Raw genomic sequence first — 15,212 nt, forward strand, 5'->3', positions numbered from 1 at the left:
CAATGACGTTTGATGTCCTCATCACAGAGTCTGAAGCATTCACACATGAATCTCTTTCAACTTTGAAACTGCATATATAGGTAGGTCAGTAACGCCAGATAAGTCGAGTCCTTGCTACATCATCCGCAAACATTCACATCAGCATTCAGGGGAAGCATTCACCACCCCAAATCATACAGACACCCACCCACCACCGGTCCGAGTCACCATTAAACTTCATCTTAACCCAGCAAGACTCCCAGGAAAGAAAAAAGGGGACTTCCAACTGCCAGAAGACATGCCACCTTCCGGCCTCGCAATAATCATGGGCGCCGGCCCCACGGCAGCGTCAGGCATCGCACGCGTACTCGCGCACCCAGCACGAGGAAACCTGGCCGTGGCACTGCTCAGCCGCAGCGGCGACGCAGGGCTCGCGGAGCGCCTGTCCCGCGAATCCAATGGCGGCGTGCTCCGGGCATTCAAGACCGACACGTCGCCGGAGCAGCTCGGCAAGACCGTGCCGGAAGTGCAAAGCTGGGCGGAGTCGTTGGAGGGGACCGGGAAGGGGAAGCTGAAGCTGCGCCTCGCGGTCTGGAACGTGAAAAACTCGCACCGCGTGCCGTTTGAGGAGGAGAGCCCCGCGGCCTTCGCGGAGAGTCTGCAGGTCTATGTCACCGGCGCGATGGTTTTCGCGCAGGAGGTGCTGAAATGGATGGTCGGGCAGGATCTAGGGCAGGACGAGGACGGGGATGTGCAGGGGATGAGGAAGAAAGGCACGCTCGTCTTCATCGGCACGCTGGGCGCGCTGCGCACGAACCCCAAGTTCGCGGCGTATGGCGCTGCACGCGCGGGCGTGCGCATGCTCGCGCAGAGTCTGGCGAGGGAGTACAGCGAGCGTGGAGTGCATGTCGTGCATGCGATTGCGAACGGGTCGATTGTCGATGTCGATACCACGGACGAGGAGTTGAGGAAGGGCGTGCAGGAGAAAGGGGCGCTGCAGAAGGTCAAGAACGGGGAGAATATTCGTGCCGAGAGTGTGGGGAGGTTGTATTTGATGCTCGAGGCCCAGAGTCCGGATCTCTGGGTCCATGAGTTGGATATGCGGCCTGCGAAGGAGAAATTTTGAGGGAGAGGGTGGTGGTGGTGGTGTTGTATTTAAGTGATGGATGCGCTGGGCAGATAGACCATGAGGGCTCAGACGGTGAAGAGAAGAACTATAATGTTAGGTAAGCATGAATGAGATGTTTGTGGAATCTGGTAGTGTTGGTAAGATGATTTGTGCTTATGGATATGGTAAATGTTTGTTCTGCTGTACAATTTGTGTTACAAAACAAAATGATGGCCACGCTCGTCTCTATCTGCGTGCTATTTCCCGCCTCTTCCTTGAGAGGAACTTTCAGGTTCGCCAGATCATTGTCAGATAGGAACAAAAGCCTTCTCGGAGTCAAATCTTGATGTCAAGCTTCAAGCTTCAAGATGCACGAGTATGTAATGAGCGCATAAACGACCCGTAGCTACTCCCCATGGAGCCGCTCCAACAGTCGGTCTCGTACAGACGATCGCGGTAGGTTATGCCCACGTTTCTGTCTGATTTGACGGGTAGTGATGTGGCGGGAGTGGCGATTTTCCCTGAAGTGCTTGAGCTTGTCGATGTCGATGTTGTGGATGGGCGGCGAGAAGATATCGATGAAGATGCAGAGGCAGTAGATCGATCTTGGGTCGATGTAGCCGTCTTATCCCTGTAGCTGCTGCTGTAGTTGGTGCCCGTGGTCGAGTTCATCGCCATATCGGATCTGCGAGAGAAGTATCTTGATGCCATTCTTGCTTATAGATTTCAAGTGGTTGTGAGTGTTGGATGAGTATGTCCACGGCAACAAAGAGGAGTTGAAGGGAATGAGAAGTATAGTTTCGACAAGTTGTCGCAGCAAGACAATAAGATAGGAGGAGAATTGAATTAAGATCCGATAGAGCTCGAAGGTGATCTGGGCTGAGATCTTACCTGGCTTCTTTTTACCGCATCTATATTGATATTCAACCTTCACATGAATCCGGGCAGTGCGATCATGCACATGGTTGGTTTTCTCCGAGTCCTCTACCATCACCCTCAAAGCACTCTGACTTGCATCGTATCGAGATTCAATGCGTACGAGGACCACCCAGAACGCAAGTTTTAGTCAAGCGAGGAAAACTGTGGAAGCAGAAGACAACACGTGTGATTGAGAATCAACCAACGAAAGAGCACGTAACCGTTGAATGCACAGCTGACTACGACGCTGCGGTTGATGTGATCCGTCCCAAGCACTCTCTGGTCCAATGTGAAGCAAGGAGTATGAGAATCTTCCCGATGGTTAGACAATTGGGGGTGGCATTGTGTAACAAAGTGCTGACAAGGCGCAGGGAGAAATGGGGTTTGGGCTTGTAGGGCTGAGATCGATTCGAGAATTGGGAGAGAACTTACGGGGTTTCAAGAGAGGAACTCTGCGGCCCGGCGCCAGGGCTGAGAACTTTCAGGGGGGCATCCCACCGCCTCAAAAGTGGGGGCTGACATTGTGGGAATACAACTTCAAGAGGCATGGACAGGCAAAAAGTCGCGGTGTACAAGGTGCATTGGTTAGTGGGAACGCTGGGCAATCCTGTGGGGAGGGTTTGATTGCTGTGTATGCGGTGGTGGATGACTTGATTGCATGTGATGAAGATATATCACAGTCGTTGGATGTCAGGAAGACCGCTGGAGTAACATTTCCTTGCACCTTGGAATTATACACCTGGGAAGGATCGAGATGATTCTGTACGATCTGGAGTTCTGGTTCAACAGCTGGTGCTTCGATATCAGTCCCCGTATCAAGACTTGTCATCTCTTACATAACTAAGCGACTCCTAAGGTTGGCCACGATCTTGAGCCTTGAAATAGCAGTGCCTCGAAAATGCAAACGTAGAAAGCAAGTACCATTCGTTAAGCGAGCTACCCCCGTGCTTCACTCCTCACGAAAGAGCTTCAACTTGCTTCATAGATTCGCGTACAACATGAGCTCAACATTGCTCGATGCAATCAATCTTGCCCAACATTGCAATGCAGAATCAAGTCGTCCGACAAACAGGATCCATATAGGGAAGTTTAGTCTGGTGCACTCCACGATCGGGTCTTGCAAACTCCAGATGATGATACTCTGGCCAGAAAGTTGCTGCTCATCGCCGCCCCTTTTGAGAGCTAACAAAGATGGCAACATATTCTGTCTGTCTCGCTGGAAGTATACGATTCCCATCATATGATGCCACCAGGATGAGGGGTGTCACTTGGACCCACAGCCCAATTATCATTTCTGCCATCCACATAATTGATTTTCCACTTGCTCAAATCCAAGCCATCCTGTGGTTGATCCAAGGTCAAGATATTGATCGTGAAGAATTGATGGTGCGTTCCTTGAAATTCAAATTGTCCAGTACTCCAACAATGGATCCCGCAGTTGGCACAGAAGTATTTATTGATATCTTTGGATCTCCACTGATAGTTCTTGACCTCGGATTGGGAACTCGGAGATACCAAATTGAAGTCCTCGGGCGATATCCTGATCCCCGTGTACCCCTGCTTCAGGCAGATGGTGCAGTTGCAGCGTCCTGCCACTGGCGTATTGGTGACGGGCAGTGCTACCGTATATCGAATGAAACCACAGTGGCATGATCCATTGAAGGTTTGCTTTGCTGGGACAGGAACAGACATGGTGGGAATTCTCTGTTCGAATTATGATTTTCAAAGTCGAAGAAAGATCGCTCATGATGCGAATGGAAAGAACAAACAGCTGTTTCTTATATGTATGCTCTCATTCTCTCAACAGAGGTCCATCTCGACACTTACTTGTACAAATATCGCCTAGTGCAAGGCAGCAATCCCGCTTGGCTGTCTTTGGATTGAGGGAACTCGTATTGTGATACTATTAACATTCTCAGTCCGAGAGACAATGCTTGCATCATATTCATGATAGGAGCATATCGCAGGTTGAGTTCCTATACAATGCTTGTAGTGTTGGTAGCCTGACAAGTTTCAGGAACCGAGGGTCGGAACCGAGAGTTTCACAATAGAGGGATTTTGGCCATCATAGTGGTGTTTAACGCTAATCTAAACTAGGGAATAAGCCAGATATTTACAATAAACACATTTCGCCTTGTGTTGCTTTTGGGAAGGAGCCTTCCACTCTAAGTTCTACAAGTACAATTCAAACGCCTTCAAAGTCCAAACTTCTGGCGGTTTTCATGCCTCTCTAGGCACGGATATCTTGCTGTCTGGAACTAAAGAAAAAGGCCACGCGGGCTTCATGTTCCCGCCCGGTCCAAGCATCACATTCAGCTTGTTCTTTTCCCAGCCACCAGCATCAGACATGGCAACCAGAGCGGTGTCAAGTGTCAGGTTCCCCGCATCTTTATCAATATTGTACGTTTAGTTCCTCTTCCTCTCCGCAACCGAGCCATCAGCGTCCGCTGTCAAATGTCACCACAAAAAATCAGCTCCCACGGGCGTGGTCCAGTTTTTGCTATCGTCCCCTCGTATTCAGTCTGCACCATGATCCCTTTTCAGGCAGGCGGACTCGAGGCCATTCGTTGAAATGCTACTGGTGCCTGAGACATGCGTCACGCAGCACCTAGAGGGTGTGGTAGCCCTCTTTCTCAACAAGGGTCTGATTCGAGTCTTTCGCAAGCTTGCGAACAACTCTTTTTTTCCCACCTTCCCGCCTACGACCTGAGTCCCGCATTTGGGAGCTTTAGATTTGGAGCTATGAGTTGAAAAAGTTCTTTGGGCACATGTGTGGTTTAAGCGATGCTATGTCACCTGCTGTCCTGTTCGTCTGGTCCGAGGCAACCTGAAGCTACAGCTAAAAAACCTATACGGGGGTATCCATTCATTCCCCGCAGTCTGCCTTTCGGGCCCACTCGAGCTTCAAGCAATGGCAGGATCTCCCGGCCCATATAAATAAAGGTAAACTGGAATCCTCCTCGTCTCGAACCTGGATCCATAGCTGTCAGCCCCCTTCAATTTCCTCAAGTGTTGCCAAAACTGTTACTTACACTCGTTGTCGTCCTGTTCGTCGACTACTCTCGCTTTCAGGAGAAGAAACACTCATCAACGCTCACTCACCAACCAGCCAATATGCGTTTTCTCTCACTTGCCTCACTGGGCCTGGTCTCGCTCGTCCAGCTGGTCGCTTCACAGGACCTCTCCACCCTCCCAGCCTGTGCCGTAAGTGTTGACCTCGAGGAGGACGCCCATACTATCAGTTGCTAATCCAGTCCCAACAGGTGACATGTGCTCTCAACGCCATCGGAGCAACAGGCTGCTCCGCGACGGACGCTCATTGCGTCTGCTCAGCAACATCGTTCCTGACGACAGTGCAGACATGCATCGGCACCGCCTGCAACGCCACTGATGTAGCAGGTATGTTGCCGTCCCTGTCGCCGCTGAGAGACAAGACACCCCTCATGCAAGAACCAAATGACTTATAACTAACGCTTGACCAGCAACCCTCGCCTTCGCACAGCAGTACTGCCTCTCCGGCGGCGTGACCATCACACTGCCAACAGGGGGAGCCGTGCCCGCCACGACCGTCAGCCCATCGTCCGCCCCTGGCTCCACCGTCTCCGCGTCTGCGGCTCCACCGACCGTGTCGGCCACCTCGACCATCACCTCGCTCAGCCCTGCTTCGTCTGGCGGCTCGAGCGCTCCCCCGCCCGCCGCAACGTTCACCGGCGCCGCCAATGTCCTGCAGCAGCAATGGGGTGTTCTGGGTCTGCTGGGCTTGGGTGTCGCGGCTGTGATTTGATCGGGTCGGATCTGATCGATTACACGGATGGAGAAGGACGCGGCTTGATGTACTTGGTTGAGTGTTTGGCTGTGCTCTTGAGCGGTTGGTGAGAGGAAGGTCTGGGTGTATGTACGTACATAATTGTACAATGTGCAGTACAGAAGTAATGATCTCAATCAAGACGATTATCCCGAATTGACTTGTTTACACACATCTTCTTCCACCGCTCACGATTGCGACTACTTGCGCTAAATTATATATCTCTATCCCATTGTAGTATTGTGTAGTCTCTGGGAGTATCTATGCCCACTTCTATGACCGGGCAGGTGATGTCGCAAACAGCATCCTTCTCGTGGTCCTAACTCTGGAGCCCCCCAAGGTGATATGTCCAGGTTATTATATCTATACAGAACGCTGCAAGAAGTATCGAGGATCAACGGATAGGTTAAAGAATCAACCTCGGAGGAAACCACCCATCATAGCTTCGAGTCATTGTTCTTCTTGCTCGTTTTAGACCTCGACCTCCCGGCGATGTTCCGCGAGGCATCGACGATCAAACTGGCGTGCGTGCTGGTCGCGACCAACTCGTTGGTTTCGTCCCAGACTTCAATGTCGAGATCGAAGCGGCCGTTCTTGACGGCTTTCGCGCGGACGCGAACGAACAGCCATTCCACGCCCTCCTCGGGTAGGAGTTTCTTGACGTCGAGGTTCAGAACCAGCGTCGGATACCAGAAGGGCCGGCCGCCGTTGACCTTGGGTTTCTTGGTGGAATCTCGGCGCTGTTGTTGCGATTGCGCGCCCAGGGCGGCGTCTTCACTCTCGGGATTTATGTAGCTCTCGACGATCTGGGGGAACATGTCGACTAGGAAGCCGAGGGCATCGTTGGTCCAGCGTCCGTTTGGGACGCCTTTGGGGGAGAAGCGCACCCATTGGTCGATGATGGATTTGGGGCGCGATGGACCCCTTTTATCTGGCCTGACGAGAAATATTTGGACTGGGAGACATCAGCGCAGCCACACAGTCAGAGAACCCTGGAGCTCTCCAGCGTCAAACCTACTGCATTGCGCCGCCCTTCTGAACTGTGGAAATGGGTCGGCAGGACGGATGGTGTAGTTCTCGTCGAGATTGTTCGCGCCTAGGATGGGGAGATTTACGGGTAGGGCTTGGGGTGAAGAGAGTGTGTATTCTGTGTCGAGAGAGAGGCCTTCTTCAGTCGCGATGTTGCTCATGGTGATGTAGCCTTGGGCTTTGTCTTCTCGTACAGTGTCGCCTGGGTGTTTAGGTTGAGATAGGGTGATGTGAAGGTTGGAGATACGAGAGCCAAGTTTGACATCTTGCACGGTGAAGATGGCCTCGCCGACAGATGTTCGGCGCAGGAACTCAAGATGTAGGTTTACAGGATGTGGTTCAGAGCGGGTTGAGTGGGTTTGCGACATGTGTGTTCGAGCGACGACGAGGAAGGACGAGGTGACATATCCGCCGTTGGGGACTGATAGAGGGTGTCAGCTTGGGTTAGGGTGAGGTTGAGCAGCATTAGAAAGCAGACCTGAGCCGATACACCATTCATCCTCGAGGGAGATGGAATATTGGTGAGAGGAGATGCGCTTGATGGGCACGACATCTGCAAAGGTTGGGGCGGCCATGGCAGTGATGTATGATGTCCAAGGTCAGAAGTAGTGAATATATGTATTCACGTGAGGGAGAGTAACATTATTCCCCTGGTGTGAATTGAGAGAGAGTATATTGTACCGGGTAAGTTTGTTAAGGAAAAGAAAGGTCAAGGATGAGCGATCAAAACCGAGAAAAGGAATCGGAACCTGAACCTGAACCTCGGTACTGGCCGTTCCCCTCGAATTGCGTTAGTGGGAGATGATGATCGATAGGGACTCCTCGACGATGTTCCAGGCGAGGAATGGGGGCGAGGGGGGAAGTACTCCAGATAAGAGCATGGGGTGGTGGCCGGCGGGTGCCCTTCAGGTGAACCCACGGGTGGTTGATCCCGGTGCCAGTGCCAGTGCCAGTCAGTGCCAGGCACCAAAGTTACGGGCACAAAAACTTGGTAGGGCCCCTCACGTGTCAAGGATTGTGGCTGTGCATCGGGTGATTTATGCATCATGATGAACGTGAACAAGGAAGGTGGCACTGTGTCTCCGTCTCCGAAAGTGAAAGTGAAACCAAACTCGAACTCGAACCTCCGTCACTGCTTCCACATCTTGTTTCTTGATCTCGAAGCAAAGACTGCTTCTAAAGCTTGTATTCCCTCACCCCTCGCCGTCGCCGCAGTCCACTGGCACATCATCTATCCATTCTATACTCTGTATTCATCATGACTATCAGTCGAACCCTCCCTACCCCATATCCACTGCAATAATGCACTGCGTCTCCAAAAATGGCACAGAGATTGATACCACCCGCACTACTTCATCCTCCCTCTCCGCCCATGCGCCGTCGCGTGCGAGAACAAGGCCGCACCTTCTACCTCGCCGCACTCGTCCTCACATCACTTCTTTGTTATAGCTATCTCCGAGACTTCTATCAACAAGATGTCTTACCCGCTCAGTCTCTTCACGCCCGCTCAACCAATTCCCCGAATCTCGAGTGTCGCCTGGTCAAACATGCTCCAGATCAATGCTCCTTCGTGAAAGAGAATTGCCCCGATGAAGAAGCCGGCCTCATCTCTTACCTCCAATTCTACTACTGTTCCTCACCGGCCGTAAGACCCTTCGCCATCACCCTTATAATACTATGGAGTTGCCTCCTCTTCACCAGTATCGGCTTGGCCGCCTCCGACTTCCTCTGCATCAACTTGAGCACAATCGCCAGCATTCTGCGCATGAGCGAGAGTCTGACGGGCGTCACCTTTCTGGCCTTTGGGAATGGAAGCCCCGATGTCTTTTCTACCTTCGCCGCAATGAAATCCAACAGTGGTAGTTTGGCTGTTGGAGAATTAATTGGTGCCGCTGGTTTTATCACCGCCGTTGTCGCGGGTTCAATGGCCATCGTCAACCCCTTTCAAGTTGCCCGCAAGAGCTTCATCCGCGATGTCGGCTTCTTTGCCGTCTCCGCTTCCTTCAGTCTCGTCTTCCTCGCTGATGGAAGTTTACGTTTGTGGGAGTGCGTGGTCATGGTGGGCTACTATGCTTTCTATGTCGTCTTTGTCACCGCCTGGCACTGGTATTTGGGTCGCCGCCGGAGATTGAGGCTCGCAGAAACTGCTGCCAGACTTCATCATCATATCCCTGAACACCAGGAGCTCGAAGTCCCGGATCTAGATGACGATGAAGAGTCTCGCCCTGCTAGTGAACAGGCAAGTCTTCTCCGGCATGAATCTGCAGACAGTGTTCCCACTTTACATACTCCAATCAATCTTGCATGGAAATTGGAAGATCTTGATGATGACGATGAAGCACGTGACCGATATCTTGCGACCCTTCGGAGCCAGATGAGAGTTAGTCGTCCTGCTCGTGGAGAAAGGAGGAATACCATCACCCCGATTCGACCTAGCTTGATTGGTGCTTTAGAGTTCAGATCAATCATGAGTTCCCTTGAAAAGAAAGGTACCAACATTCCACTCAGTAGTGGTCGGCGGTATTCTGACGACGCCAATGCCTTTCTGGGTTCCGGTCCCATTAGCGCACCTCCTACCGCTTCACACCCTGAGCTGGTCACGCCAGACTATCTCGAGGCTGGCAGTGTCAGCAATCGGATGAGAGCCGTGTCTGCGAATGACGCCTCCAGGCTTCGAATTGACACCAATTTTCTATCAGACCAAATTTCGGAATCCGCCGTCAGTAGTCAAGGTTCTTCCTCAAATGGCCAGGTGCCCAGTTCTTCTCGACCGAGTGCTGCCATACTGGGATCTCTCAATGACCCTTCTCCCCAAAGACCTCCCTCACCTAAACTCGTTCTATCCCCGGCGAACCCTCGACGAGCTTCAAATGATAAGCGGGGCGTGTCCGGGGCTCCCAAGTCGCCTAACCTCCTGGCTCCGCCTCTCACGGATTTTCGTCGTCCAGATTATTACCGACAATATTCAGATGACGATAAAAGTCCAGCACTCTCCCCACGGACCGGTTCAACTCTTCAAGTTCCACTCTTGCATACGCCACATCCAGATCATTCTCGAGGAGTTTTACACCAGGAAGACTTTCCTCCATATGTTGATTCACCCAGTGTCATGACTCCCGTATCCTCTCGTCCACCGAGCATTCATCCTTTGGCCCCCAGTATGTCCCCAGAGTCTACTCACCATTTGGGTCTTTTACCGGATGAAGAGGAAGAGCCCATGCGTACTTTCAGTTGGTGGCCATACAAGTATCTTCCAGCACCTCAGACCATAGTATCCACCTTGTTCCCCACCCTGTATGAGTGGCGTAAACGGTCCGCGGGGGAACGCTTGTTGGGCATCGTCACAAGTCCATCTTTGTTCCTCTTTAGGATAACCCTGCCCGTCGTGGAACCTAAGGAGGAGGATGAAGAGCCCGATTTTGGTGTACTGACGCCTGGAGGAGGCTATCGAAGTCGTTCGCAGAGTCTAGCAGGTCTTCCTGTTGATGGCTCTCTTATCTCGCCACAAAAACCCGTGTTTGATGCTCCTCCACACCCTCATGGATCTTTGTCACGACAGGGAACGGACTTGACCAGAAGTCTAAACAATCAAAACAATGAGGCTTTGGAAGTCGGTGACTGGAACCGGTGGCTTGTATTTGTTCAGGCTTTTACCGCACCTTTCTTCATCGTTTCTGTCGTTTGGGCCAATTTGGAAGAAGATTATTCGACCAAGCTTTATATACGACTGGCACTAGGCTCGCTGGTATTTTCTCTCGTCATGGTTCTGATACTTCTTGCGACGACATCAGCATACCGCGAACCAAAATATCGGTCGGTCTTTTGCTTTCTGGGCTTCCTGGTCGCAATTGCATGGATATCAACCATTGCCAACGAAGTGGTCGGAGTTCTCAAGGCATTTGGAGTTGTCACTGGCATGTCAGATGCAATTCTCGGTCTAACCATTTTCGCCATGGGTAATTCCGTGGGTGATTGGGTGGCAGATGTAACTGTCGCAAAGTTGGGTTTCCCTGTCATGGCCTTATCAGCATGCTTCGGAGGCCCAATGTTAAATATCTTGCTCGGTATTGGTCTTGGAGGCATGTACATGACAATTCACACTGCCACTCACAAGCACCATAAACATCCCGACAAACCAATTCACTACAAGCCTTACGAATTGGAGATCAGTACCACATTGATCATTTCGGGTATTACATTGCTGATCACTCTCATTGGGTTGCTCATCTTCGTGCCACTCAATGGATGGAGAATGGATAGGAAGATTGGTATAGGATTGATTGCCGTTTGGGCCATTTCAACCACGGCTAATGTGATAGTTGAGGTATTATAAAGAGACGAAAACACGACGGTCGAGAATTATGCGACGAAGCAGTTACCACAACATTTACATGGCGTTGAAAGGTGCACGAGATATCCATCGGAATGGAAACTTGCCCCAGTACATATATAATTTAAACATAGGGGCGTCTGACTGCTTGGACTCAGGCTTCCTTGGATTTTGTCAGTCCTGGTGCTGACTTAGGTATACCCACATGGTTTTGCAAGTGTTCATATATCAACTTACATGAGATCACAACAACCCAGTATTTGAGACATAGGACCTGCTCGTTTTACCACTAAATCATGGGTTCCTATTAACATATCGTACAACAACTGCAAGCTTCCAGGCACCACCAGGTTTTGATGCACAAGAGCGATTTGGATGTCCGATGTGGCGAGCCGACGTGACCGGAGGACCCAAAATCGGAGTCGGCTTTCGCTTTCGCTCTCGTACGTTAGCAACAAGGAAAGGCGAGTATTTAGGGTTAACCCGGAGCACAAAAAGGTGTAGGCATCCTGAAACCCCATAGTTAAAAGGACCCCACCAGCGATTTGAGCCTCGGTAAGTACCTTTTCAGGTTACGGGCACCCACGGACCTGCTAGAACGCCACCTGGACAACTCGACGCAATCGACAGCCTTCCCCATCCATCAGCCATCCGATGCACTCCATGGGGCAACGGTAGTCCTCGCATATTCACGCCATCGTTAATTGGTCTGTGACTCTGTCATTTTGAGATCTCTAGCAAGGTCAACGGGGTTGGTCGCTGAAGCTTGTATTGGAACATCGCCGAAAAATCACCAGCCTTGACCTCATCTCTCATTTCTCATTATCAATTCTACAAATCTACCTGTTCTTGCTCCATCTCCTTCAGCAGTACGCATTACTACTTCGCTGCATCATAAACGACATTGTTGATCGTCTTCGAAACTCAGAGCTTCTAGTGGTCTTTTGAAATCACATTTGTAGTAAGCTCTGCTATCTCTTTGAGTAGAAATAGCAACTCGTCCCTTGGTTATGGTCGACATTAGGATTATCTGCCACTCCTGCTGAACACCGTCTTTCATCCCACTCAGGATAAGGACGCTTCCTCCGTGCGATTACGACAAAAGGACTGCGCTAATTAAGCAAAGAAATCCCTGGTTGGACGTCACTAATCACCCGCCATCATGCCTATTGAGTCAAACTTTCCCAATATCAACCTCCAAGTGGTTGATCTCTTCAATTTCTTGTTCAATCGCAAGGATCGAAAGTTTTCAGATGATCAAGGTACGTGTCTTCTCCGTTCTGTTCCACCAACTATGGGTGTTGCGCCCCAACAAGTCTAGCCATGTCTTCGCCCATATTAGATCATGTTCTAATTCAAGCAGTGATATTCCAATCTGGTGACAACCTGTCGCGGCAGTATACATATAAACAACTCAAGCAGTCAGCAACAGATTTTGGCAAGGGACTGCGATCCAACTTTGATCTCAAGAAAGGCGACGTTGTCGGAGTATATGCACCAAATGATGTCGACACCCCCGGTGTTGTTCTCGGTGCACTATGGACAGGCGCCATTGTCTCGCCTGCAAATCCAGGCTATACACAGGCAGAATTGGTCTACCAACTCAAGGACTCTGGCGCCAAAGTTCTTGTTACACATCTCAGCGTGCTTGATGTCGCGAAGAAGGCCGCTCGGGAAGTGGGAATCGATGAGAAGCGTATCATTCTTCTAGGCGAGGAGAAAGACCCTTCGAACAAGACGAAGCATTGGTCCTCGATTAGGGTCTTGTCTGGAACCGATCGATATCGGATTCCACGAATCAATCCCAAGGAAGATCTCGCTTTTCTCGTGTACAGCTCTGGTACGACCGGCCGACCCAAGGGTGTCAGACTCACGCATCATAATATGACGGCGAATATTCAACAGATAATCGGAGCAGAAGCTTGGCTCACTCACGATGGGTCCGTGAGTTGTCCTGGAATTCCGGATGCACCCAAGGGCAAGGGTGACAAGATTCTTGCCTGTTTACCATTCTTCCACATCTACGGTCTGAATGTACTCGTTCTAAATCCAATCTACACAGGAGTGCAAACATTGGTACTTCAACGATTTGACCTGGAGAAATGGTGTCAGCTGGTCCAGGACTTTCAAATCACCTACTCATACATTGTCCCTCCAATTGTGCTACTACTGTGCAAACATCCCATAGTTGAGAAATACGACCTGAGCTCTCTACGTATGACCAACTCGGGTGCTGCACCGCTGACAAAGGATCTGGTGGAGTCTCTCTTCAAAAGGAAGGGCGTACGAGTGAAGCAGGGCTATGGATTATCTGAGACCAGTCCCACGATATTCATCCAAAGATGGCAAGATTGGGAGTCCGCTGTCGGAACCACGGGCTGGATGGTACCAAACCTACTCGCCAAGTTCTGCGCCGTGCCCAACGAGGGTGAAGAACACGACGGTACCAAAGAGCTTCCGCGCGGAGAAGTCGGTGAGCTCTACGTCAAGGGACCCAACGTATTCACCGGATATCACAACAATCCTACAGCGACGGCGGAATGCCTTGAAGACGGCTGGTTTCGCACAGGAGACGTCGGCTTCCTCGACAAAGCAGGCAACCTGACCATCACCGACCGCGTCAAAGAACTCATCAAATACAAAGGCTTCCAAGTCCCGCCCGCCGAACTCGAAGGCTATCTCGCGAACCACGAACTGATCGACGACGTCTGCGTCGTCGGCGTCGACAGTCAAGAACTCGGCACCGAAGTTCCACGCGCGTACATCGTGCGCAAAGGAGGCTTGAAGGCCGTCAAGGACTCGGATGCCAAGGAAATCATTCAGTGGCTGAACGGCAAAGTCGCCAATCACAAGAAGTTGCGTGGGGGCGTGAAATTCATCGACGCCGTGCCCAAGAGCGTCAGTGGGAAGATCCTCAGGAGGATTCTGAAGGAGCAGGCGAAGAAGGAGTTCCGCGAGGAGGAGGACGCGAAGCTCAACAAGGCAAGGCCGAAGTTGTAGATCTGCATTTCTTTCGCCAGTTTGTCTCTTTCGCTCTTACCGAATCTTTCGTGGTCGTTGCAGCACCTGACTCTGACCCCTTGATTGGAGTGTGGCTACCTGGATCGAGCAGAGTACAGCATATGCAAAACGCTTGGACTGGCCTTGACTGGACTGGACAATAAGGATCGAGAGCAAGTACGAGTTCTGGGAAGGCAGGAAATGTAACCGTAGGTACGAGGTACATACCAATTGATATGTTGACGTTTTTGCCCAGCGAAGGTCGTATTTGGAATACTGGGCTCTCATGCGTTCGAATAGCATACTTGCAGATCTGTCAATCTATACGAGTATCTGGGACAAGTTATAAGGCTCGGATATAACTGAAGCAGCCTTGTCGAGTTTACTTTATCCGTATTCCGTACATGATCCTGAATCCCCTAATGCAGGGCGGCCTGTGCTGTCCATGCACAGGTCAGGTATCTACCTATAACATCATGATCTTCACGTTGCAGAAGCCCGACCATGTTAAGATGCCTCCTTGTCTGTGCCCGATACGAGGGGAAGAGACACCCATCAGAGATAAGGGGGACTGCTTTGAAACGTAGTGAGCCCAGCTGCCTATCCGCACAGTATCTTCACGACTGTCCCCTGAGTCTGTGCTCCTGCTCCCGCAGCCATCAAAAGGGCCATCGCCGTGTCGGTGTCGCAGTCAAGAAAAAGCAACTTTCTTTACCCCAGTTTAACTAGGGATTCCAACTCTCACGGCACTCAGATTTCGGATCCCCTTTTGGATGCACGCCTTCTGATTCGACGAACCGCCAGATGGCTGGCTGGCAGGAGGTACGAGGTATCTTCCTCTGGGGTTCAGATTCGGAACGGAAAGCCAAAAGAGAGTCACTTTCGAAAAATACAAACCAATCTCTTTGCCTCTCGTGTTGAACATCCAAGGTTTTCTGGGCTGTCACTTTACCCTCGACGGAGTGACTAACTAGCTCGCCTCCCAAGACCCGGGGAAAAAGCCTACGAGTGCGAGTTTCTTGCCACACCATGCGCACCACGGG

General features: G+C 51.1%; 6 protein-coding genes across 6 annotated transcripts; 4 read left to right on the forward strand and 2 right to left on the reverse strand.

Moving 5' to 3' along the window:
• Window positions 1-304: 304 nt before the first annotated feature.
• On the forward strand, window positions 305-1,105 carry LTR84_003305 (uncharacterized protein; the record flags this gene model as incomplete). Its single annotated transcript, XM_064846893.1, has 1 exon — window positions 305-1,105. One exon carries the CDS (start codon window positions 305-307, stop codon window positions 1,103-1,105), a length of 801 nt encoding a protein of 266 aa, XP_064705246.1.
• Window positions 1,106-1,450: 345 nt separating this feature from the next.
• Window positions 1,451-1,765, reverse strand: LTR84_003306 (uncharacterized protein; the record flags this gene model as incomplete). Its single annotated transcript, XM_064846894.1, has 1 exon — window positions 1,451-1,765. The coding sequence occupies one exon, from the start codon at window positions 1,763-1,765 to the stop codon at window positions 1,451-1,453; it is 315 nt and encodes a 104-aa protein (XP_064705247.1).
• A 3,354-nt stretch (window positions 1,766-5,119) lies between these two features.
• Window positions 5,120-5,789, forward strand: LTR84_003307 (uncharacterized protein; the record flags this gene model as incomplete). The annotated part of the gene is made up of 3 exons (XM_064846895.1): window positions 5,120-5,209; window positions 5,269-5,404; window positions 5,488-5,789. 3 exons carry the CDS (start codon window positions 5,120-5,122, stop codon window positions 5,787-5,789), a joined length of 528 nt encoding a protein of 175 aa, XP_064705248.1.
• A 458-nt stretch (window positions 5,790-6,247) lies between these two features.
• LTR84_003308 (uncharacterized protein) lies at window positions 6,248-7,414 on the reverse strand (the record flags this gene model as incomplete). Its single annotated transcript, XM_064846896.1, has 3 exons — window positions 6,248-6,765; window positions 6,829-7,260; window positions 7,318-7,414. The coding sequence occupies 3 exons, from the start codon at window positions 7,412-7,414 to the stop codon at window positions 6,248-6,250; spliced, it is 1,047 nt and encodes a 348-aa protein (XP_064705249.1).
• Window positions 7,415-8,160: 746 nt separating this feature from the next.
• On the forward strand, window positions 8,161-11,172 carry LTR84_003309 (uncharacterized protein; the record flags this gene model as incomplete). The annotated part of the gene is made up of 1 exon (XM_064846897.1): window positions 8,161-11,172. The coding sequence occupies one exon, from the start codon at window positions 8,161-8,163 to the stop codon at window positions 11,170-11,172; it is 3,012 nt and encodes a 1,003-aa protein (XP_064705250.1).
• Window positions 11,173-12,331: 1,159 nt separating this feature from the next.
• On the forward strand, window positions 12,332-14,169 carry LTR84_003310 (uncharacterized protein; the record flags this gene model as incomplete). The annotated part of the gene is made up of 2 exons (XM_064846898.1): window positions 12,332-12,431; window positions 12,533-14,169. 2 exons carry the CDS (start codon window positions 12,332-12,334, stop codon window positions 14,167-14,169), a joined length of 1,737 nt encoding a protein of 578 aa, XP_064705251.1.
• Between the last annotated feature and the right edge of the window lie 1,043 nt (window positions 14,170-15,212).

The sequence above is a fragment of the Exophiala bonariae genome, assembly GCF_035927105.1.
Source record: "Exophiala bonariae strain CCFEE 5792 chromosome Unknown scaffold_16, whole genome shotgun sequence".
Lineage (NCBI taxonomy): Eukaryota > Fungi > Ascomycota > Eurotiomycetes > Chaetothyriales > Herpotrichiellaceae > Exophiala > Exophiala bonariae.